The sequence below is a fragment of the Rhinopithecus bieti genome, unplaced genomic scaffold (genome assembly GCF_001698545.2).
Source record: "Rhinopithecus bieti isolate Rb0 unplaced genomic scaffold, ASM169854v2 scaffold_24306, whole genome shotgun sequence".
NCBI classification, from domain to species: Eukaryota; Metazoa; Chordata; class Mammalia; order Primates; family Cercopithecidae; genus Rhinopithecus; species Rhinopithecus bieti.
In genome coordinates, this window is record NW_016811898.1 from 2,228,776 (window position 1) to 2,255,106 (window position 26,331).

At 34.6% G+C, this 26,331-nt stretch overlaps 1 protein-coding gene across 1 annotated transcript in view; it reads left to right on the forward strand.

Moving 5' to 3' along the window:
* WASHC4 (WASH complex subunit 4) overlaps window positions 1–26,331 on the forward strand; it is a 65,550-nt gene that overhangs the window by 33,752 nt on the left and 5,467 nt on the right. Inside the window, 15 exon segments of the mRNA XM_017895298.1 lie at window positions 24–149; window positions 2,444–2,551; window positions 3,030–3,176; window positions 3,297–3,376; window positions 4,878–4,983; window positions 6,749–6,917; window positions 7,177–7,331; window positions 8,877–8,951; window positions 9,472–9,576; window positions 12,043–12,177; window positions 14,709–14,817; window positions 19,492–19,558; window positions 19,997–20,083; window positions 22,744–22,891; window positions 25,435–25,531. Coding sequence (XP_017750787.1) covers window positions 24–149; window positions 2,444–2,551; window positions 3,030–3,176; window positions 3,297–3,376; window positions 4,878–4,983; window positions 6,749–6,917; window positions 7,177–7,331; window positions 8,877–8,951; window positions 9,472–9,576; window positions 12,043–12,177; window positions 14,709–14,817; window positions 19,492–19,558; window positions 19,997–20,083; window positions 22,744–22,891; window positions 25,435–25,531 — 1,714 coding nt within the window.

The following is a 26,331-nucleotide window of genomic DNA, read 5'->3' on the forward strand; positions in this document are numbered from 1 at the left end:
ATAATCAATGTTTTCCTTTACAGGGCTTCTTGTATGCATATAGTATTAGTACCATTATTAAAACCACAATGAATCTCTACATGTCCATGCAAAAGCCAATGACCAAAACCTCAGTTAAGGCGTTATGCAGGCTTGTTGAACTTCTCAAGGTAGGTTTTAGATTATTTTACTTTGCCATCATAATTGAGAAATGACCCAGGCTTAAGTTAGGATAATCTTGTAAGATTTGACTACATGATTATATGAGAACAGAAAATTATGAGAAAGTACTTCTCTCTCAGTTGAATAAAGGAACCAGCCATTTAAATAAATTTCTGAGTAACTACTTACGACTGGTCATTATATTTAAACTTTACTAAATAAAGTTAATATATCCAGTTCACACAGTAAAAAAAAAAGTTAAGGTAGTGAGAGAGTAAAGAAAGAAAATGGAAAAGTTAACTTTAATATTATTAGTAAAGTTTTACTCATGGAAGTTTTAAAAAGGTTGCATGAGTTAAAAAAAAACTTGTCTACCATTATCCATTATAGTGTTTACATGCGTATGAGGTTAGTTAACATAAGGCTATTTATTTTGTAATTTAGGTTAAGTGCTATAATCTTGTGATTTGAACAATAGACTACTTATAGAGGTGGTCAAATGAATTAAGAATTAGTACACCTATGCAAGTATGGTAACGTGTTTCTTAGCTTACTTCTGTATTGAAGAAAAAAGCTGTAGGCAGGAAAGCCCAGTTAACCTTTTGTAAAAATTGAAATTACAATTTGCTGGTAAAGTTTCTCCTAAATAATTGACTAGATTTGTTCAGGAAATAAAGATTTTTCTTTTGGAGATTCTGCCTTTGGATTTTCAGCCTTTTTTTCTTTATACTATTTGTTTATAGATATTTTACGTTTTATTTTTTATGAACTATAAATACAGATGAGTATATGTATATGTTAGAATATGTATAAATATGTAATACATAAGTATGGTTTTAAAATTAATAATAAACACCTAAATACCCACTGTCCCACTTAAGAAATAGAATGTTACCAATATTTTCAAATACTGTGTTTCTTCCTAATTGTATCTCAACCTGTCCACCTCAGAGGAGACTACTGTCCTGAATTCTATGTTTATCATTCCCTTGTTTTTCTTTTTAGCTTACCAAATATGGATGAATCAATAAAACATGAATCGTTATATATGTTTTTGAAGTTTATATTAGTGGAGTAGTACTTTATGTATTTTTTGGTCTGCTTTTTTATTCAGCATTTTGTGTTTTACTCAGCATTTTGTATTTGAATGTATCCATGTTGGGAGGAGTAGCCCATCTATTTTCATTGTTGTGTAGCTTTCCTGTGGATAGACTTTGGGTTGTTTCCAGTTTTTGTATCATAAACAATGTTGCCATCCTTGTATGTGTTTCTTAGTGTACTTGTGCAGGAGTTTTTCTAAGGAATTGTATACCTAAAAGTTGGTTACTGGATTATATGTTACATATATGTTCAGCTTTTCGAGATGATGTCACATTGTCTCTATATACAGACTATATATATATATATATATATATATATATACACACACACACATACACACGCACACACACCTCCCACAATACATTAGAAAGTTACATTAGAAATAAAATTGTATTTCCAATTGGCCAACTCTGGTATTATCGAGCTTCATTTTTTTTAATGTAAATTAGTGAGTATAATTGGTTTTGATTATGATTTTTAATATTTAACCCCTGATTGTTAGTGATGGTAAATATCCTTTCAATTACTTATTAACTGTGTTTCTTTTTTTGTGAAAAATCTGTTTATGTCTTTTCAGTTTTTTAATTTGATTGTGTGCCTTTAAAAAACAAAATCTTTCATTTATTTTGGGTCTTATATCCTGAACATTAATCACTTGTACCTGGTAGATATTTTGTGATACATCGGCTTGCCTTTTTATTGTCTTTATAGAGACTTTTGATAAACGGAAGTGCTTAATTTTAGTATAATTGAATTTATCAGTTCTATAGTTTGTAAAGTTTTTATTTTGTTTTGTTTTTGAGACAGAGTCTCGTTCTGTTGCTCAGACTGGAGTGCAGTGGCACGATCTCGGCTCACCTCAGCCTCTGCCTCCCATATTCAAGCGATTCTGCCTCAGCTTCCTGAGTAGCTGGAACTACAGGCATGTGCCACCAAGCCTGGCTAATTTTTGTATTTTTTAGTAGAGACAGGGTTTCACTGTGTTGGCCAGGCTGGTCTCGAACTCCTGACCTCATGATCCACCTGCCTCGACCTCCCAAAGTGCTGGGATTACAGGCATGAGCCACCGCGCCAGGCCTGTAAGGTTTTTTTGTATTTCATTTACAGATCGCTTCCCTAGCCTAAGGTCATAAAGATCTTCTGTAATTTTGCCTAAAGTTTTTAAGTTGATTGTCACAAAATTATTTCTGATTCTTTTTAGGCAATAGAGCATATGTTCTACAGGAGAAGCATGGTTGTGGCTGATTCAGTTTCACATATAACACAGCACCTTCAACATCAGGCTCTTCATTCTATTTCTGTGGCCAAGGTATGCAAATTAATATGTATTTAGCATAAGTATGTTATCTTTTTTGTTCTTCCATTGTTTTATATGTGTTTTCTGGTTTACCCTGTTTATTCCATTCCTTCAAACATAATATGCTTGGTTATTTATCTCCATAGTATTTTACAATTTTTACTTCAAGTTATTGGCATTATCTTTACTGTGAAATTGCAGCACGTAATACTTTAATACACTTCTGGAAAAGGATGTTGTTTGCACTTTTGAAATTGATGCATCATTTAAAAAATGATTTCTTATTAAATTAATATGGAAATTTTAAAGTATGCCTAATGTGTTGTTTCTGGTAGTACTAAGAGATAATGTTATAGAAGTAAAGTATAAATAAAATATTATCAGAAGCTTATTGGGGAAAGTGTGTATGGTCTCTTAAATTAAATCATGGAAAAGTCTTTTGTTATTGCCTCAGAAACGAAACAAATCGTTTTCCTGTTTTATTTTTAAGAAAAGAGTGATTTCTGACAAAAAATATAGCGAACAGCGTCTTGATGTGCTCTCTGCTCTAGTTTTGGCTGAAAACACTCTAAATGGACCAAGCACAAAGCAACGGCGACTTATTGTTTCTTTGGCACTAAGTGTTGGCACACAAATGGTAAGTGTACTGCTATTACTTATGGAACAGAAATGAGATCTGAGATTTCACAGTTCCCTTGTTACTGACCCTAGAAACCTTTGACTGCAACTTCTCTGCCTTTTTTCCTGTCCCTGATAGAAAACGTTTAAAGATGAAGAACTCTTTCCACTTCAAGTAGTCATGAAAAAACTGGATCTTATTAGTGAACTTAGAGAACGGTAAGTAGGACTGGGATATGCTGTGGTACTCTAAAGACAGGGTTAATAGAAACATTGATTTTCTTTTTAGCACAGCAAGAGAAGAAATAAAATTCAGATAGAACATTAGTTCCTTTCTGTAACTTCTTTTTTTTTTTGAGACAGAGTCTCGCTCTGTCGCCCGGGCTGGAGTGCAGTGGCTGGATCTCAGCTCACTGCAAGCTCCTCCTCCCGGGTTTACGTCATTCTCCTGCCTCAGCCTCCCGACTAGGTGGGACTACAGGCGCCCACCACCTCGCCCGGCTAGTTTTTTGTATTTTTTAGTAGAGACGGGGTTTCACCATGTTAGCCAGGATGGTCTCGATCTCCTGACCTTGTGATCCGCCCGTCTCGGCCTCCCAAAGTGCTGGGATTACAGGCTTGAGCCACCGCGCCCGGCCTCTGTAACTTCTTTAGCATGACCAAAAGGAGATTGTGACTAGGGATCATATTTATTTAGCTTTGCTTCTACAGGAAGCATGTAGCCCCTAGAAAAACTCACACGAGAAAAAGCAGTGCAACCTCAGAGCATCTGGCAGACTCTGATGCATATCGTGATTATTATGTTGGGTATCTCTATTGGACCTAGACTGCTGCGTTATATAACAGGGCTTCCTCTGTTTGTGTGGGGACTTAGCGATCCATGATATATAGTGTTCTATAATTTTAAGACACGAATTTGAATTAACATTGTTGAATTAGTTTTTGGAAGGCTTATTTTTGTAGCTACTTCTGGCTTTCTTGTTTTCTTTTTGTTGAGTAAGCAGTAAGTTTCTTGAAGGGAAATTTGAATATTTTGATTTCCAGCTGAATTAAGGTTACAGCACAATTTCCATTTAGTATTCATACTTATAACTTATTTTGTTGTTGTTGTTCTGGAGAAACTGACATTTCTCTTGTTATTGGCGTTTAATTATCCACTCTTGGGAAGAAATATTGAACCTTTTTCATTATAAGATAGTTAATGATCATTCTATTGCCCTTTAAGGTGTGAAATAGTCACTTGGCAAAGATTGTGGACATGTTAAGTGTGGGGTTTTTTTTTTGGTCGCAATTTTTTTTTAAAGATTTTTCTTTCCAACTTAGAATCAGGGAAAATGGAGCATGTGATGCAAGTATTTAAGTCTAGTCATAGCAAATAATATTGAAAATGAGTTTATTTTATTTACCAAAAAAAATGGTCAATAAATGTTTATTTTAAACTCTGACATTTGAATATTATGCATATCATTTTTCAAGTATGGTTTACAACTAAAGCGTATGTGCAGAATTCTGACAATGTCAGGCATTGGAGTGTTTGTTACCTTTGTTTCATTTTGATAGTATTTCTTTTGTGACTTTTCTATACTACGTTGGGTTAAGTGATGTAGGGAATGCAAACTGTGTAAGATGGAACTCTTCCCTCTGTAGTAGATGTCGTTCCTTTCATATTGTTTTGGGATTCTTCAGTTTTGGTGTGACTGATTACTACTTTACATTGTAGAGTCCAAACACAATGTGACTGTTGTTTTTTATACTGGCATCGAGCTGTCTTCCCAATTTATTTAGATGATGTATATGAAAATGCTGTTGATGCAGCCAGATTACATGTAAGTAAAGAACAATATAAAGAATAATTCCATCATTTTAAAAGGCACCGTATAAACCGTTTTAGTTTAAAGTAGATCATTTGACTTAGTAAACTATTTTAAAATTGACTCTTTTGTAAACTGCATATTCATTAAGTGTTTATAGTCTGTAGTTAAATTTTATGTTACTGTTGATGAAGTTAATTTATTTAATTTCTTCCTTCATGTTCCTAATCATTTTCATTTCACTTAATTTTAGTTTATGTCATAGTAGTCTGACATTTACTCATCAGCAAATTATAATGAAAAGAAAAAATATTTTAAAAAATACTACTCCAAATTTTTCTTTTCCTTTATGGAAATAAGTGTTTGAATGCCAACAAGATAGGAAAAGCAATAGTGAATGGCATTTTTTTTGCGCGGTATATTTAGTTTAAATATATACTTGTAGGTTGCTTTATCTTTAGAAAAGTTAAGACAGTTGCTGGAAAATCATTTTTCTCAGATTGAGTTTTGTCTTGTAAGATAATTAACTTTTGCAGTATTGTTTAGATTAGAGACCTGGCTTTTCTACAAATTCATGCTACATTTTAATTTTCTTCTTGCACTACATGTCAGCTTGGGTTTGTGCCGCCGACTGTGCTACTCTGCCCCTATGCATGCCATGCAAGCCTTTAGAGTCCTATGAGATACTTCTGATGCTATGACAAGGAAATTAGGAAATTTAAATGAGGCGAACATGCATATTTGAGATTGAAAAGCTTAAAACATGTTCGAATGCCGTAGTGTTTGAAAAAAATGTTTCGATGAAGCAGACTATCACTGAGCTTAAATTTATTTATAATTGCCTGGTAGAACAAAGCAACTATGTTTTAGTACATTATCACTGCATTATGCTAATTGCGTCTGTAATTCATTTATTTAGAAATCAGACTAGGACTTAGGAAATTTTGAAAATTCTACTTTTGTTAAATAGATATTTAATGTAAAGTTGTTTATTAGAAGAATGCAAATGGAATGTCGGGTCTTGAAGTGAAAGCTGCTAATGCCGTCCAGTAAAGCAACTTAAACATTAATCTGTTACCTGAATTTTATTTGAAGAGCTCCTAGAGAAGGAATTGCTGTTATATTTAAGAGATTTAGTGTGCTAAACAAAAGTAATTGGAATCCAATAGGTGCCCCTCCTTGTTTTTTTTAAGGAAATATTATAAACATTGATATCTTTAAAATTAAATTTCCATCTAGCGATATTTTATTTGGAGGGAGGAATTAAAACGAGGAAATTTCACAATATAATCCTACCTGGGTTTGGTGAAATTGTGAAAACTTTTATAATTTCTTGTATTAAATATTCTTATTTAGGAAATAAAATACATGCCTGGCTAGTAATTTAGAACTCCTTGGTAGACCAGAAAAGATGATTAATTTTATTACCTTTAGCACAATGAATTTTGTGATTTTTTTTAATGGTTATTACAAGAAAGCTTTTTTTATTTTCTCTCTTGCATGTTCTCATGACCTTTCCTCCTTTGTTGCTGGTTTCCATAAATTTTATGCTTTAAGTTGCATATTCATGTTCCTTATAATGATACCATCAATCATTAGTTTTATATTTTCTTTTCAAGAGTATTAACCTTAAGGTATTAGTGAAAATAAAGACTTAGAATTTATGTAACTGCTTCTGACCAAAAAACTGTTGGTTTAGAAAGGAGCATAGACATGTAGGGAAACAATACAATTGCAATATCATTTTGAAAAATTAAAGTATCAAATCTTTTGTGAATAGCATTTGCTGGACAAATTATGCAAAGAAATAGAGAAAGATCTGCGACTTTCTGTGCATACTCATTTAAAGCTGGATGACCGAAACCCTTTCAAAGTTGGCATGAAAGACCTGGCTCTTTTTTTCTCTCTGAATCCAATTCGGTTTTTCAATCGTTTCATTGACATTCGGGGTGAGTGTTTTGCTTTCCTTCTTTGAGTCATATTTTCTATTTTTTTTACCCTACCGTTAAATAACAAAACTTTGAAGGTATATTTAAATTTTGTGTTGTTATTCTTTAATTACATTTTGTTTCTTTTCTCATTTTTATTAATATCATATTTTAAAGGAACAAATCTGATGTTCAAGGACAAGTTGTTGTTTTTTCCTTTTTAGTTTCATTTCCTTTTCTACTGTTTCATAAGTTGAAATTTTTATTTTTTTTTTTGTAGCTTATGTAACTCACTACCTAGACAAGACTTTCTACAATCTCACAACAGTAGCCCTTCATGACTGGGCCACTTATAGTGAGATGAGAAACTTAGCTACTCAGCGTTATGGACTGGTTATGACAGAGGCACATCTTCCCAGTCAGACTTTGGAACAGGTATAGTATAAAATGTTTTTTTTTTTTTTTTTTTTAGCATACTCTGACTGTTGGCCATAACAGTCCTTTTTAAGGAAGTCTATTTTCTTTTTGCTTTAGTTAGTATGTGTTTATTTTTTAAGAAATTATCTGCTGTATAAAATCTTGTACATGACAACGGTAAAAAATTAGGTGCTGCTAGATTGCTTTATAAAGGAATTTACCACAGGCATCCTACTTATATTCAGCCTTCTGAGCATTTGAAATATACATATATATATAGATTTATATACAGCTTTTCAGAAACCATTAGGATAGTGAGGTGACTTCTGTAGAATTTTAAGAAGTTCAAAGTCACAGTTAAGGATTTTAAGCCTGGTTATAGTATATAAAATTTAATGTCTTAGGAAAAATGGTTATTTACATGATTATAAATGTGTTTGTTCTTAAAATGAGGAGTATAGGAAAACATTTAGCTTTGCTAATTCAATTAGTTAATGTACAGTATGGCATTATCTCATGAATATAATAATTTATATTATCAGATAATTTGCATGGAGTTCTTTCTAAGATGATCCAGATAATATTTACCAAAAAACATTTATTCAGTTCTAAAATTTGAGAATTCTAGTTTTCCCTTTATCTTGCTGCATGTAGGGATTATTTCTAGGATCAGTTTGTATATCCTTTCATTCATTCATGTATATATCTAATATTTATTGAGAACATGCTAGGCACTGAACTATGTTTAGGAATACAAAGATAAATAGAAATAGTCCCAGCTCATGTAATAGCTTCTGGGAGAAAAAATGTGTAAACAAATTAAATATGATAAAAGTTATAATGAAAACTTAAAAAGGTATTGTGATGCTCCTTTGAGCCCTAATTAGAAAAAACTATGGAACAGTTTATGTGATACCACTGGGTGTTAGAGTAATATCTAAAGAATGACGGATTCTTAATAGATAACTTGTACTATTTGAAAATTGTCTGGTGTGATCAAAAGAAGCATAACAGTTTGGAATTAGACTTTCTAAACTCCCAAGGTCCTGCTGCTTCCTAGCTCTTTTGCCTCAGAGAACAACTTCCTTAGCTTCATTTTTATCACCTATGGAATTTAGAAGAATGATACCTCATATTTTAGAATTACATATAAGGAACCTTGCAAAGTACCTGAAAAGTAGTATATATTTTATAAATGTCACAGCATATTCTGACTACCTTTTAGAATCTGGCCATTAGTTTACTTTGTAGAAAAAATGTAGAGATTGTTGAAGAGACAGATATTCTTAAGGCTGGTGAGGAGATGACTGTGGGTCATGGATCTTTGAATATTTAAACTTAACTGTTTCTGTCTGCACAAAAGATAAAGTAATAAGCAGCCAGGTTTCCCTAAGGAGATAGTCTTGTTTGTCTTTTAACCTTTGGTCATACCTTTTATATAGTTCTTTAAAATAACTTAAAAATATTAGGAAACAATATAATCAATAAGTCACTATGTTGATACAAGTTTAACTGATTATTTTAATGAATTATAATAAATCTTTCGTGTCTATTATGTTGTAGGGCCTTGATGTTTTAGAAATTATGAGAAACATTCATATATTTGTGTCCCGATACCTCTATAATCTCAACAATCAGGTGAGTAGGGTTTATAAATTTTTTTTTTTTTAATGTGGGTGGAGATATAGTGGGAAGGCTGAGGGGGCAAGGAATTGATTCTTATGGGTGGAAATTAAATGAAACAAAAAATAATTGTTTTCGAGGGCTTATTTTTTTGCTTTGATTGTACAAGTTGAGTATCCTTTATTCTAAATGTTTAGGACAAGAAGTGTTTTGGATTTCAGATTTTTTTTTTTGGATTTTGGAATATTTGTATCATACACCAGTTCAGCATCCCTAATCTGAAAATCTATAATCTGAAATCCTCCAGAATTGTAAACTTCTGACCACCAACATGACGCTCAAGGGAAGCGCTCATTGGAACATTTTGGATTTCAAATTTTTGGATTAAGGATACTCACCTGTACTATCTTCTTGAATGCATTTTCAATGAAATTGTCTTTAATGAAATAGATTCTAAAATTTTCTTTGGATAACTGTCTGACCAGTGTTTGCTATGGGTTGTGTTGTTACTGAGCATAAATTTGTTTCATTGCAGATTTTTATTGAACGAACAAGCAATAACAAGCATTTGAATACTATTAATATTCGGCATATTGCTAATTCAATTCGAACACATGGCACGGGAATTATGAATACAACTGTAAGAACTTTTCTTTGGGGGTTGGGTGGGTAATAGACCCCTGTTTAATAGCTTGGAACGTGGTTTTCTCATAGAATATTCTGGCAAACATACACTACGAGTTTATATTTTACATGAATTTCCATGTTTTTTCTGGTTAGTAATTAAAATGTCTGGTCCTAAAATTGTGTTGGATGTGATGGGAGCTGTGATACAAAAGACACTTTAGGGTAGATTACCATCTCAGAGCCATCATTATAAATAGTACTAGATATTTGAGGACATCAGCACATTAATATATGTGTATGCACACATATATATATATGTTTATCTGTGTTGATTCTGTGATCTCTGAAAGTTTACTTTTGAAAGTGAGCAACTGATAGTAATTTATTTAATGTTACTTATGCCCTTTTTGGGGCAGGGGTTACTAATTATTTGATGTCCATATAAATAGGAACTTACTAAAAATACATTGAATCTTCTTAGAAATGGGCATTCATGGTCTGGTGTGGTGACTCACGCCTGTAATCCCAGCACTTTGGGAGGCTGAGGCAGGAGGATCACCTGAGGTCAGGAGTTCGAGACGAGCCTGACCAACATGGAGAAACCCCGTCTCTACTAAAAATACAAAATCAGCCAGGCATGGTGGTGGGCACCTGTAATCCCAGCTACTCGGGAGGCTGAGGCAGGAGAATTGCTTGAACCTGGGAGGTGGAGGTTGTAGTGAGCCGAGATAGGGCCATTGCATTCCAGCCTGGGCAGCAAGAGCGAAACTCCATCTCAGAAAAAAAAAAAAAACAAAAAAAAACGAAAAGGGCATTCACTTGAAGGAATCATTTGAACTCGTATGCTATTTTTCTGTCTGTGGAAAAACAGAAGTCTTTCAATTTATCAGGTTTTCAGAGCACAATTAATGTCTCCTTTAGGGCAGAAGACTGTGAATGCTTAAGTAGTACAGTATTATTAAACACATTTGGAGTAGGGAATTGGGAGAAAAAAAGTTGGGATCATTTTAGTATATGGTGGGAAGGCATTGAAGATTTTGAGCCAGTGAGTGATATGATTGGACCTCCAATATAGTGGTTATCAATATAGAAGTGAAACATACAATTTTAAATTCCAAATGAAGAGTCATCCATGTAACGATCATGTTTGTACCTTTGAGGATAAATAAAACTGAACTTTTGAGAGTAAGCTCTTCCTTGAGTTTTGTCATTTATCAAATATTCATGTAACAGATAAGAATGTATTTTATGTGTCAAGGGTTGTGCTGGGCACTAGTGTGAGAAAAAGACATTTTCTGCTTTCACAGTAATCACGGGGATATAGATGTTCATCAGTTAATTACACGAATGTAGATTACTGATGTCTGTTGATGAAATGAGCATAGAAGGATAGAAATCAGAGGATGGCAGAATAGTTACCCACTATTAAGAGTGGAAAGGATTAGAAAAAAAAGACTGTTGAAGAGATTTTTTTTAAAAATGCAAAGGAACAGAAAAAACAAGGAGAATAGAATATTTAAGCTGCAAGATAAGTTCTTGAAAATCATTCGTTTCCATAATTGAGTAAATGACTACTGAGTAAAAAGGGCACAAATTTGTCAAAATCATTAGTAATACTTGAGAGTTGGTGGGGGTTGGAAATGAATTTAGGGTTTTCATTTGTAGGTTGGAATTAATCTTATGCTATTTCTGCCTGTAGGTTGGAATTAATCTTATACTATTTCCATTTGTAGATTAGAATTAATTTTATTGTGCCATTTTGACTTTAATCTCAGCTCATACCTCACTTTCTTAGGATTTTCTGAGTCAAGGTCAGGGCTTTTTGTTATTTATTGTCAAAGCACACACATACTTAACATTTTGAGAAATAATTGCAGTAGAGATTTAATAATTTATGTAACAATACTTGTTTAAAATGTTTGTCACCTGTTCTAGAATATAAACTTTGTGAAGACAAGGACCATGTCTAGCATGGGAGAGGGCACATTGCCTTGCGTGTAAGAGGTGATCAGAAATATTTATGGATAGATAATTGAATGTGTGGTATCTTCAGGAAGGTTCAGAGAACACCATGTTTCTTACTTTAGTGTCATTCTAGACCTGTAGATTAGCAATAAGTAATCTTATTGATGGAGGAACATAGAAACTTCTCACTGGACCATGGCCGAAAAACTAGGGTCTTAAGTCTGGTTTGTGATTCTCACTACAGCCTTTAGTCCTATCATGAGAATATTTTCCACTTTTTTCTTTTCGGTTTTCTTTTATAGTAAAAATCTGTAAGAGGAACTTATAGAAATTTTGTGACCTTGAGCAATAAAAAACATTATTGAAATATTTTCAGGTCCTATATGAAATAGACTTATAAATAGTACTTTATAGGTAGTACAAATAGATAATTGTTACATAGTAAAATTGATTTAAATTGATTTGAATTAATTTTATATTAACTTTTTTCAACTTTTGAATTTTAATTTCATAGGTTAATTTCACCTACCAGTTTTTGAAAAAGAAGTTCTATATATTTAGCCAATTTATGTATGATGAACACATCAAATCCAGATTGATTAAAGATATTCGATTTTTCAGGGAAATTAAGGACCAAAATGATCATAAGGTAGGCTACCTGTTCTTTTTAAGGTGTTTGATTCAGCTGTTGAGTATATGGCAAATGTGTATGCTAAAATTCATTACTTAGATCTCTATTGGGGTTTTAGTTTTATTTTCCCTATAATTTCTTACTCTGCATTATCTGTAGGCTTAAGGTAAGGAAAAAATTAAATCATAAATGTAGCCAGGTGATACTTTATTTCAAAATAATATAAAAGCAGGACATGCTTATTTTGAAACATTTAAGCAATATAGAGTGAATAAACTGAATATCCACCTTCATTTTTCTTTCCATTCCATTTTCTGGAGGCAGTCGCTAACAATGTAGTGTGAAGGCTTTCAGATACCTTTGTATATAAACATGTATATTTACACACATATATTGCTTTTGGTAGTAAAATGGAATAATAGTATACATAGCATTTTGCACTGTGCTCATCACATGTCAGTACATACAGATCTGCTTCATCCCAAGAGTTGATAGGGATACATCCATGTATATCATAACTTATTTAACCCTCTTCTGTTGACCAATATTTAGATTTTTCTAATTTTTCATTCTTACAAACAGTGTTACAGTGACATCTTTACACATCTATCTCTGTAAATATAGACTTTCTGAAAACTTCCTTAAGGAGAAATTTCTAGGACAAAGAATATGAACATTTAAAATTCTGGTACATATTGCCTAGCACTCCAAAAACAATTCACTATTGATATTCCCGCTGATAGTTTATACAAATGCTGCTGTTAGCCGGGTGCAGTGGCTCATGCCTGTAATCCAGCACTTTGAGAGGCCAAGGTAGGTGGATCACTTGAGCAAGGCATTTGAGACCAGCCTGGGCAACATGGCGAAACCTCATCTCTACTAATAATACCAAAATTAGCTGGGCATGGTGGCGCATGCCTGAAGTCCCAGATGCTTAGGAGGCTGAGTGTATTAATCTGTTCTCATGCTGCTATGAAGAAATACCTGTGACTGGGTAATTTATAAAGGAAAGAGGTTTAATTGACTCAGTTCCGCATGGCTGGGGAGACCTCAGGAAACTTACAATCATGGCGGAAGGCACCTCTTCACAGGGTGACGGGAGAGAATGAGTGTCCAGTGAAGCAGGAAGCCCCTTATGACAACCATCAGATCTTGTGAGAACTCACTCACTATCATGAGAACAGGGTAGGGGAAACTGCCCCCACGATTCAGTTATCTCCACCTCATCCCTCTTAGGACATGTGGGGATTATGGGAACTACAATTCAAGATGAGATTTGGGTGGGGACAAAGGCAAGCTGTATCAGTGAGGCACAAGAATCATTTGAACCTAGGAGGTGGAAGTTGCAGTGAGTTGAGATCACGCCACTGCTCTCCAGCCTGGGTGACAGAGCAAGACTCTGTCTCAAAAAAAAAAAAAAAAAAGAATGCTATTGTCCTTTCACCTTCCAGGCTGAGTTTTCCCATAGTGAAGTGGAGAGTCTGTTGGATTAAGTGGCAGCAGGCTCATGTAGCCATGTGGATGGAGAACCAATAGGCTTAGATGGGTCCTATATTTGATTTGCCATATACGGAACTATTTTAATTACTTTTCTTAAGATTCACCTAGTAGTTCCAGCTCTCTTGTATAATGGCCGTTCTCTTTAGTGCCAGAGTAGCAAAATATTACTGAGAAATAGGATAATCTGATAAAATTACAGATTACGTTTATCAGTAGAGGATTGTATTAACTCATTTTTTTGAGACTGTGTCTTGCTCTGTCACCGAGGCTGGAGTGCAGTGACACAATATCGTCTCACTGCAGCCTCCACCTCCTGTGTTCAAGCGATTCTCCTGCCTCAGCCCCCTGAGTAGCTGGGATTAAAGGTGCATGCCACCACACCCAGCTAAGTTTTGTATTTTTAGTAGAAACAGGGTTTCACCATGTTGGCCAGGCTGGTCTTGAACTCCTGAACTAGTGATCTGCCCGCCTCTGCCTCCCAAAGTGCTGGGATTACAGGCGTGAGCCACTGCGCCCAGCCTATTTTTATTAGAGCAGAAATTCGTAGTATTTAGAGATAAATATTCATGCTATTATGTAAGAATTGCTTTATTGTTACAAAATGAATAATTTCCTAAATCTCCTAATCAACCAAGACCAAAAAGTAGTTTTTTATTGGTGATGGTTACTAGAAATTTTAACCCAGCTGACGTGTGTTTATTGGGAAAGAGTATGTTTCTAAGTCCCTCATACCTATTCAGTCCACAGAAACTTGGTCACACATCTGTGAACAAGTGTTTCTGGGAGGAATTGGTTTGGGGGTTAGGAGACTAGTAATTGTGGTAGGGAAATTAGGTTAGTGGCATTGATTATTAGTCGCTTTAGCTAATGTCAAAAAAAAAAATTATTTTGAACATTGGTAGTCTGTGAATTTTTTATTAATGTTAATTTAATTTTAAGCACATTGAAATATAAAATTAAAAGGAGAGTGGTATTGGCATGGTTTATTTGGGAAGCATTTTGTGCTTTAGAAATCTTTATTAAAAGTAGCCTTAAAATTTTCTGTATAGTATCCTTTTGATAGAGCAGAAAAATTCAATCGAGGCATCAGAAAACTTGGAATAACACCTGAGGGACAGAGCTACCTTGATCAATTCAGACAACTCATCAGCCAAATTGGTAAGTTATGATAAAAGTGTTAGGAAATCAAGTATCAATCCCTACAGTCTGTCGCATATATTAACTATTTCACACTAATAAGCAGCTCATGTGAAAGCCTGAGCTCAACTTTACTCCACTCATCTAATTTTTTTGCCCCCAAAATTTGTAAGTATGATTAGACTATTGCTGCAGAAATAATTGACAGACTATAGACTGATCATTTAAATAAACCCTCTTCAATTATAATAAAAGTTATTTAATAACAAAATCTCAAAGGTCATATTAATAATTGTAAACTGGTAAGTACTTGTCGAATACCTGCTCTGTTCAAGGCACTGTTTTGGGCTTCTAAAAGGTTCACACAAGTTCCAGTCTAAATGTGAAGGTATAAAGTATTTACATGAAAAGTTACTAAGTTCTATGTTACACCATTTTACTTGTGCACATAATGTATTGTCCTTCTGCCCTTACAAGAGGAACTTGTCTTCTGATATATAGTACTTTATATTTAAAAGTAAGAACTATATTTCATAATAATCATAGCTTAACAAAACTTTATACTTATTTGAGCTTTTCACATACATTATCTTTATATGTTCACAATAACCCTGTGAGATAGGCATGTAATTGTTTTAAAGATAAAAAAAGAGAAACTTAGAGAAAGAAGTAAGTCATGTTTCTGGGACTTAAACCGGGGTTATTTAGCTGTAAGTCCAAATGGATTTTATATTCTTGACAGTTTATATTAACACTAAACAGTAAAATCTTATTGACTATATTTTGGGAAAATTATGCTTTGTGAGATTGATTTATTCATTTATCAAGCATTTACTAAGCATCTGTTTTGCCACATTTTCTGTTAGGTGCTGGGAATACCAACCCCTTTGCTTTCAGGAGACTTTAGGTTTACCAGTGGGTAATATGTTATAAGCATCTCATTGTGGAGTAAAGTTTTATCAGTTAATTGATTTGCATATTAGACATTTCTATTATGTTTTAGTGCAAGAACTTGGAGAATTTTACCTTTGGAAATGTTTTATTATAAACCATTCAATATGAAGTATTGTCAAATAAGTACTGTTTTCTTCAAGAGGACATTTAATATTAGGCGGCAAACTTACGGAGCAATAGTTCTTAACCTTTTTTGAGAATCTGAGGAAAACTCCAGGATGATTCTTCCAGAACTAATGTCTATATGACATATGGGCAAAATTTTGTATATAATATGCTAGAGTCCATGTGCTTAAAGCTTGGGTCTGTAGACCTCAGATTAAGAGCTGTCCTTCTAGAGCAGTGTTACTTAAGTTTTATTTATTCACATAAGCAGAATTTTTGCATCGTGTTAATACTGTCTTCACTATTATTTGTTTCATGTTTTTATATTTTTTGAAACTGTAATTTTTCCTTAGAAATAACAGTTGTTAAATCGTAGTCCTTAAAATGCTAGTCATTTTTGCCCTAAATACATAATCACTAAGTGTTCTTTGGTGTGCCATCTAATGTCACCTTGATTGCCACCAAGTTGCAGTCCACAGTTGGGGAATATTTTTCATTTTAACCCATCATTTTACTCTTTATTCTCTTCTTAGAAAACATAAATTCTTTTTTTTTTTTTTTTTTTTTTGTGAGACAGAGTCTTGCTCTGTCACCCAGGCTGGAGTGCAGTGGCACGATCTCAGCTCACTGCAACCTCTGCCTCCTGGGTTCAAGCAATTCTCCTGCCTCAGCCTCCTTAGGATCTGGGACTTCAGGCGCCCGCCACCATACCCTGCCAAGTTTTGTATTTTTAGTAGAGACAGGGTTTTACCATGTTGGCCAGGATGGTCTTGATCTCCTGACCTCGTGATCCATCTGCCTCGGCCTCCCAAAGTGCGGTGCTGGGATTACAGGTGTGAGCCACTGCTCCTGGCCAATACAAATACTTTACCTCTGCTTATAAAACACTGTAATGGGCCGGGCGCGGTGGCTCACACCTGTAACCACAGCACTTTGGGATGCCGAGGCGGGCGGATCACAAGGTCAGGAGATCGAGACCATCCTGGCTAACACGGTGAAACCCTGTCTCTACTAAGAATACAAAAATTAGCTGGATGTGGCAGCATGCGCCTATAGTCCCAGCTGCTGGGGAGGCTGAGGCAGGAGAATGGTGTGAACCCAGGAGGCGGAGCTTGCGGTGAGCTGAGATTGTACCACTGCACTCCAGCCTGGGCGACAGAGCGAGACTCTATCTCAAAAAAAAAAAAAAAAAAAAAACACACTGTGTAATGTGCTTTTGAGTCTGATAAATACCTTGAGAAAAGGTGTAAAGAATCTGGGAGCAAAATGGAAAGCCTTTTTGACTAATAACTTGCCTGCTGAAATAATAATAATTAACATTTATTGAGCATTTACTGTGTGCCATGGCTATTCTTAGTGCTTTATATGTTTTAACTCATGTGAATCTTACCACAACATTTATGAAATACTACTTCCCTTCATTCACTGCACGGGTATTCATTCAGTACAACAAATGTTTCTAGGTGCTGATGATATTTATGACAGTAAACAAAGTCTCTGTCCTTATTGAGCTTAATTTACCAGATGAGAAGACTGAGATACAGAGAGATAACATAACATAATTTGTAGGTCTCTTAGCTAACATGTGGGAGACCATATTTGAACCCAGGTGGCCTGGCTTCAGAGCGTTTACTCTTAATTGCCGCTCTATACTAGGCATTCTTATTTTGCTTCATCAGACTTTGGTCTGATGGTTTGGAGGAAAACAATGAAACTAGACATTTGACTTTTTAAAGATGGACATAAAAAAAATTTTAATGTCATCTCTCATATTGGGATAGGCCTTAAAATAGATTCAATGTTAACTGCTGTGTAGGGTTGTTAAAAACATCAGATAAGATAATGTTTGTAAAATGTATATTACTCATGATTATGAAATGTTAACTCCTTTTTACATTTTCGTCTGTTCTTTCTTTCAAGTCATTTCAATAAAGTTTAATTATAAATTGAATTCCTGCTATTTGCCAGGACATGTTGGCTCTAGGGATGGAGCAGTGAAGAAGACAAAGGCTGTACTCATGGATCTTGCACTCTAGGTGGGGGAAGATGCACTCTAGGTGGGGAAAAATACATAGTATGTCAGTGATAAGTGCTGGGTAAGGAGATACAAGGGGGCCGGGCAGTGCTAGTCAGTGATGTTCAGGGAAAGCAAGAGGTGACTTTTGAGCAGGGACCTAAATAAGGTTGGGGAGTAAGCCACGTGCATCTGGGGAAAGAGTCTACCAGACAGAGGCAGCAGTAAGTGCAAAAGCCCTGATTCGTTTCACATTTTTGAAATATTCGTTTCACAATATTAAAATAGTCAGGGGCTGGAATGAAGTAAGCAGAGATCTAAGTGGCAGGGCATGCTATCTGAACAGTAGCAAAGGGCAAGGTCATGCAGGGCTGTTTTGACCACATAAAGAAATTGGGTTTTATTCTGAGGTGGAAAGCCATTACAGCATTTTCAGAAAATGCATGATAAGGGGCCGGGCATGGTGGCTCACACCTGTAATCCCAGCACTTTGGGAGGCTGAGGTGGGTGGATCACCTCAGGTCAGGAGTTCGAGACCAGCCTGGCCAACATGGTGAAACCCTATCTCTACTAAAAAAAACAAAAATTAGCCAGGCATGGGGGCGGATGCCTGTGATCCCAGCTACTTGGGAGGCTGAGGCAGGAGAATTGCTTGAACCCTGGAGGCAGAGGTTGCAGTGAGCTGAGATCACACCACTGTACTCCATCCTGGGTAACAGAGGGAGACTCTGTCTCCAAAAAAAAAAAGAAAAGAAAAGCACTATACGTTCCAACTTAGTTTTTAAAAATTCACTAGTGGCTCTATAGATATTATACAACACGGGGGAATGTGGCAGGATGCTAAAGGTGAAAGTAGGGAAATCAGGAGGCCAGTACATATTGCAGTGCTCCAGCCAAGAGATTGTGATGGATTGATTGGATAGGAGGCTATCTGTGGAGGGGGTGAATGAAAAGTGGGTGGATTCTGGCTACATTCTCAGGCAAAGTCAACATAATTTGCCCGGTAATTGGATTATAAAGTATGAGAGAAAGGAGCCAGGGATGACTTCAAGACATTGGCTTGAACAACTGAAAGGATAGAATTGCCAGTTTCTGAGATAGGCAGAATTGGGGATAAAGATCCTGAGCTTGCATTGGACATATTAAATATAAAATTCTATTAGACATAAAGGTGTAGGCATTGGATGAAAAAACCTACAGTTCAGAGGAGTCCAGGCCAGACATATAAATTTGGGAGTCATCAAATAAAGATTTCTTGATATCACTTCCAATTGTGTGTGTGGGGGAGATTGAATCTCATTGTAAGAGTGGAGAAATTATTGATATTATAATTTTAAGTTTGACCATTTTAATGTCAGCATTTAATGATTTTAGTTTATCAAATGAAAGTAATGTTTATTTTTAAATATTTAATATAGTTGTATATAAGTATGTATATATTTTGAGTGTAGGAATATGTGACAGTTTTACTTTTTATGGAACAAGAACTGAAGTAAAATATAGCAAAATATTTTGGTACTTAGGAGTAGAAACCTTGTAATTTACTACTGTATATAACTATATTCCTATTAGAATTTAGAGTTATTTATATAAATATCTGACTTTTTTGTGTGGTTTTTAAGGTAATGCTATGGGCTATGTACGAATGATAAGATCTGGTGGTCTTCATTGTAGCAGCAATGCCATTAGGTATGGATGCAAACATCATTTTTGCCTTGTTTATGCCATTTTAAAAATTATGTCCATTAAATATTTGTTACAAATGATACTGTAGATAAGGTGTTTGTTCTTGATATATTTTGAGATAAAATATGGAAGAAAACTATTCTAGATTTTTCTCAAATTTTAAGACTGCAGCAGACTTCTGAAAATATTTCTCTTAAGGTTATAGTTAATTTATCAATATTTATGAATGCATGTAAAGATTACATGATTTTAAGGATTAAAATATTCATATCTAAAATTCAATTTGGACCTAAAGTGGTGATACGAATAATATTACTGAAATGCACAGTTGTTTCCAAATACATAGTTGAAAATTTTAGTGTCCTGCAGTACCACTTTCATATCTGTCAATTGTACATATTTTACTTGACCTAATAAATGCCTTCCCAAATTCTCATGTAGATTTGTTCCTGATCTTGAAGATATTGTAAATTTTGAAGAACTGGTAAAAGAAGAAGGTCTTGCAGAAGAAACGTTAAAAGCAGCAAGGTAATCTAAATTTGGAAATATAAAAAAGTGTGTTTATAAAAAACATTCTGAACAGAAGACTAGAGGATAATATGTAATTTATATGCCACTGTTTTTATTATACAAAATTATGGTCTCAGTTTATGAAGTATAATTTTTAAGACTTCAGTATTCTAAGACCTTTCCAGCTTCTAGAACATGCTGTCCAGTATTTCAGCCACTAGCCATACATGGCTCCTGAGCACCTAAAATTTGGCTGGTCCAAATTGAGATGTGCTCAAGTATAAAGTACATAACTAATCTTGAAGATTTAATATAAAAGGAGGAATGCCAAATACCTCAATCATAAAATTCATTTCACCTGTTTTCTTTTTACTTTTTAAAATATTTCTCTTCACCAACAGTATTCTAGAATGCCGGTCCCTTCGTGTATGTAATCTATAGCAGCACTGTAGCCACTACCATATATGGCTGGTAAACACTTAAAATATGGCAAATGTGACTGGGGAATTGAAGTATACATTTTATCTTAATTTAAATTTAAATAGCTAATGTCTATCTTACTGAACAGTGCAGGACTTGAGTCAGTTGTAATATTGTAACATAAAATGAGAGGCATGCAGAATTGCTAAGGATATGTTTAGAAAACTGTATGTTTTATTCATACTTATAGCAGATTATTGAATCAGGCATGAAGGGGCACCCCTGGGCAAAGGGGAGACAATTTGATAAAAAAGAATAATGATAGATAAAAATCTGTTGAATAAAAAAGAATCAATGAGTCATAATGATAAGAAGGGTTATCAGAAGATCATAATGATAAGAGAATGAAAGTCATTTCTTTATGGAAGAATGCGTGTTAAATTTAGGGGGGGAATTATAACCATCACTGTAATACTTGAAATCAAGCAAGAATCCCCAGTGGTTTCTAAAACATTAGGTGAAAAGTTTTTAGAGAACAGGATTCATTCAGTAATTCATCTCATAAAATTGCTTATTAATTACAAAGGAGAAAACTGTCTTTACAGTGGAGAAATATATTCCACCTTGGCCAAGTGATCAAACTTAGCATCACCAGTAATGGGGCAGACAGATGTTATGTGGCCTCTTGATGCAATGTAATGACAAGTACCTAGTTTGTATTCTTGCCAGAAGTGTTTATCCTGAATTTATTAGGAGGAAATGTCCTGAAAAATTTAGAATGTGAGCATTTTGTGAAACATTTGGCGTGGACAAAAAATATAAGGGAATTGTTCTGGATTAGGAGAATAAAGAGACCTGATAATCATATGTAATGGGTGATACTTAATCGTATCCTAGATAAGGACAGAAATAGCTGTAAAGGACATTTGAGGAATAAGTGGGGGAGATTTGAACATGCATTGTATATTAGTTAATACTGTATTTTATTCTTGGGTATAACAGTGTTTTGTGGCTTTGTAGAAAAATGTTCTCCTTCTTAATAGATTCATGCCAAAGCATTAATGGACTAAGTGATAAAAGGTCCACAACTTTCAAGTGTTTCAGAAAAATAGAGAAAACAGTTGTGTCAAAATGTTTACAAGTGGTGAATCTAGTTGAAGGGTATACAGATGTTCATTATACTATATTTTAACTTTTTGATAGACTTGAAATTTTTTTAAAACAGGAAGTATATGGGAAAATGCATGCATTTCTATGAGAATAAGGCCCCAGCACAAAAGCTTTGCTCTAGAATAGTCTGTTAGATAGCTTAGCTCTTTGCCAAATTACATAAGCCATGTGCAAAGTTAAGCTGTTTGAAGTCATGTGCCTTAAAATTGTTTAGTTTGTGGTGTGTATCTCAAAGGAAAGGATCAGACCTCTTTACCTTATGTTAAATGATGCCATTCACTCCAAAACTGTTCACTATTTGAAAAATATTTTGAAGCAGTGTGAGGAAATCAGAGAGTAGGATATTGTCTTATAAGATCTCTAGGGTAAAGCTGATTGCTAATTGCAAGATCCAGATTGGTGCAAGGGAGTGGTTGATTGAAGTCAAGGAAATGTAGGGTCACAATAATGAATAGATTATCTGCATAGACAGTAGAGACCTGGAGCAGGCATCCTAATCCTGCGTAATTGCAGGACAGTGGTTAAAAGGTCTGCTGTTAGGAAGAAGTAGTTGAGTATTTGGGTAGTTAGATATAGCTGGATTATGTGAGTCATAAAGGAAGATTTCTTCCTTACAGTGGTGGAGGAATAATTGAAAGTGGTAGTAGCTGTACATGAGGGATGCAGGAGAAAAAGCAGCTGATGTTTTTGAAGATTGAGAGGGAAACTGAGTTCTTGAAAAGAGAGCCAGGTTTAAGTTGAGGTAAGGGAATGTAGGAGAAACGTTAGAGATTTAAGGGGAAGAGGAAATTATTTACAATGAAGAGGAGTTCTACAGGCCTTACTGTGGGAAGAAGAAATACGGAACTATTATTTTAAGTCCCAAGATGTTCTAATAGTCTATTTTTGGGACTAAATTTACTAATATTGATCAGTTTTCTGTCCGTAAGAAAATGAGTTTATTCTGAACTCCAAGAAAATTTTCTTAGAAGTGTCTTATAGTGTTTCCTGCTTTTTGAATGTTCTTTTGTAAATTAATGAGAGATGGATATTTTTTTCAAAGCCACACTTCTTTTGAGAAAGGAACCAAATAATTTTTTGCTTTTTAGGCATTTGGATTCAGTCCTCAGTGATCACACACGAAATTCTGCTGAAGGCACAGAATATTTCAAAATGCTTGTAGATGTTTTTGCTCCAGAATTTCGAAGGCCAAAGAATATACATCTCCGAAATTTCTATATAATTGTTCCCCCTCTGGTGAGTATTTCCAGAACCTAAAATGAATTTTTAAAAAGAATTATGAACGAATAGATCTGGTTTCTTTGTAACATGAAATGCATACAGACTACACTATTAATATCCTTGTTGTATATAAAACTAAATGTGATCTCAGTGCATGTGACATAGAATTTTTACTTGTTAGCTGTGCTGAAGAACACTTACTTATCGTTAGATTTTTTTTTTTCTTCTGAGATGGGGTCTTGCCCTGTCACCCAGGTTGGAGTGCAGTGGTGTGATCATGGTTTACTCAGGCTTGACCTCCTGGGCTCAAGCCAGCCTCCTGCCTCAGCCTCCCTAGTAGCTGGGACTACAGGTGTGCCCCACCATGCCTAATTTTTGTAATTTTTTTTTCTTTTTAAGATACAGAGTCTCACTGTGTTACCCAAGCTGGTCCTGAACTCCTGGACTCAAGCAGTCCTCTTGCCTCGGCCTCCCAAAGTGCTGAGATTACAGGCATGAGCCACCACGTGTGGCCTAAGATAGATTCTTATTTTTTAAAATAATTACTGGAGAAATTTGAGTGTTTTTTAAGTTACATGAGTATATGCCATAGAATCTTTGGGCAGAATTATTAATATATAATCATTTTAAGTGCTTAATGTAGACTAGTTGTTATTACAGTTTTTTCTAACACATTTCTTAAAGCATCTTGTTTCAAGATAACTTCTCTTCAGTAGTAAATACTAACATGTAGACTAAATTTTTAATGCTTCTTAATGTGTTCTTGCTCTAACTCTATAGTTGCTATCTAAAAGTAGTTCAAGTTATCAAAATTGCATTATAAAACAGCTGTTCCATTAGGGAAAATGGAGTTAAGAGTTTAAGAGGTATATAATAGTAATAAAGAGTGGTTTTTGCTTAAAGGTTCCTATAAGGTTTAAAAAAAATTGTAAGTAGATAGCTTTAAAATCTAAATATCACCCAGCAGTTGAAGCTCTTTATTAAATTTAATTTTGATCAAGAATAGTGACTTTTCATATTGCTGCCCAAGTTGTTAACACATCTTCTTACATATTAAAACCATTATTACCTATTGAAAGTAACCAATAGCCTGTAAACAGCTTTTTTCCATGAATTTTGTTTCTTTTATACATTTGTTAATTTTCTATCATAATTGTATTTTAACTGTGATATAGCAAAAAATGTTCATATTCATCTGATAAGAATCTTTTCATCTTAAGATGGTGTCAAACTGGAGGGGAGAGTGTTTTATTTGGTAATACTATAGTTAACTTGGAGTGAGTTCTCACCATATTTTTTTAATTTGAAGGGCAATGTACTCAAACCATTGTAGACAGCAGTGAACCCATTGGTAAGCTTAGGGAAAAGTCTGGAGTTTTACAAGGCAGTTGTCAGAAGTCGCTTAGTGATGGAGAAAACAAAGTGAATTAGGAGCACTACAAAGAAGTATAGAATCCTATTCTTGTACTTGAGTTTGTAGTGTAGTTCCAGAAAAACAAGCATAAATGAGATTTCTAAAAAAGATTGAATTAATGATTGATGAAAAATTCACAAGTAGGTGATTAATTGCTGAATAAGTTCCACAGTCAAAAAAATGAAACTTGGTTTTGTTTCCAGTGTAGGCTTAGCACACTGTATATCATAATTAGTTTTTAAACACTTCTGCATTTACTCTTCTAGAGCTGTGCTATCCATGTGTAGTCACATGTGGCTACTTTAATTAAAATTTCATAAAATCATAAGGCAGGGCGAAAAAAATAAAAATACTTTTTTAAAATTAAAAATTCAGCTTGTCAGTCACACTAGCCTCATTTCAAGTGTTCTGTGGCCGCTTGTGATTAGTGGCTTACTGTATGTACTGGATGGTGCAGATACACATTTCTGTCCCTGCCAACAGTGTTGCTCTAGACTGTGGACTCTAGATAGTAATCATTTGTTTAATCATAAGTACTTAATAATGCTGGTATATTGTAAGCTTCAGTAAATCTTTGTTGAATAAAAGATATGATTAGATAAGGCATTTTGGAAGAGCTGAATTTTCAAGAGACGTACTGTTTTGAGGACTTCACACTTAAGAACATGAAAAGAAATAGTATTTTCGAATGAATTAGGTAGGTGTAAGTAAGGACTGTCTTGCCTGTGTTTTTAAGAGCATTTGTGCTTTGAAGTAAAGCAGGCCTACTTTTTGCTAACTCCAGGTTCACTTAATATATGACTTTGGGTGAGATAATAAATCTCCCAAACCTCAGTGTCCTTCTCTGTAAAATGTGCATAATATTTTATAATGAGATATACAAGGCACTGTTCTTGGGTTAAGTAGTGATTGAGGGAGTGCCCATATTTAAAGGACTTGGAAAGGAGAGCCATGAAGATATAGTTGTATAGATTGTATCTTCACCAAGAGGGCATCTAAGGCAAATGTTTCAGATGAAAAGGACTGGAACCTAGATTCTATTCTATTTATAGTGATTCTATTTATAATTTTGAAATGTCTGTTTTAGGAATTCTGAAGATTTTCTTAGTAAAATTGTTTTCTGACATCTTGTTACATCTTTTAGACCCTGAACTTTGTAGAGCATTCCATTAGTTGCAAGGAAAAACTGAATAAAAAAAATAAAATTGGAGCTGCCTTTACTGATGATGGCTTTGCCATGGGTAAGTTTAATGGAATTGTTTTTCCATAATTTTATGTTGACCTTGTAATGGATTCTTAGAAACATTTGCTTGAGAATAGGTCTATATATTCTTTATAGATTTATTTTTCATGAGCATTTTTTACTATGTTTTTAGCTGGAATATGTGATTGACAATACTTGTTTTCTCTAGTTTATAACTTACTTAATGCCTTCTTAGTATTGCTAATCACTTGTCTACTTTGGCTTAATATTTAGGCTTTGTTTTTGTTGGGGTTGTACAGTTTTGACATCTTATATTTAGTTTCTCTGGTTTCCTTGTAGCTTCCTCAATTGCCATCTTTTTAGCAGTCGAATTGTTTTTGTTTTTTTCCTTTCTTTTTGAGGCAGGGTCTTGCTGTCAGCCAGACTGGAGTGCAATGGTGCAGTCATGGTTCACTGCAGGCTTGACCTCCTGGACGCAAGCGATCCTCCCACCTCAGCCTCCCAGGTATCTGGGACTACAGGCATGCATCGCCACATCTGGCTAATTAAAAAAAATTTTTTTTTTGAGAGACAGGAGTCTCACTATGTTGCCGAGGTTGGTCTTGAACTCCTGGGCTAAAGAAGTCCTCTAGCCTTAGCCTCCCAAAGTATTGGGATTATAGGCACCAGTCATGGAAATTTTTATTCTTTACCCTTACAGCTATATCGTTTCTCCAGGTGATTTATATGGCCATGGTAGTTATTTGTTTTCTTCTTAATTGACTTGTCTTTAGTTTGTTATACTTCTACATTGTTTTTAAAGAGGGATTAAGCCATTTTGTTAAACCTGTCATTCAT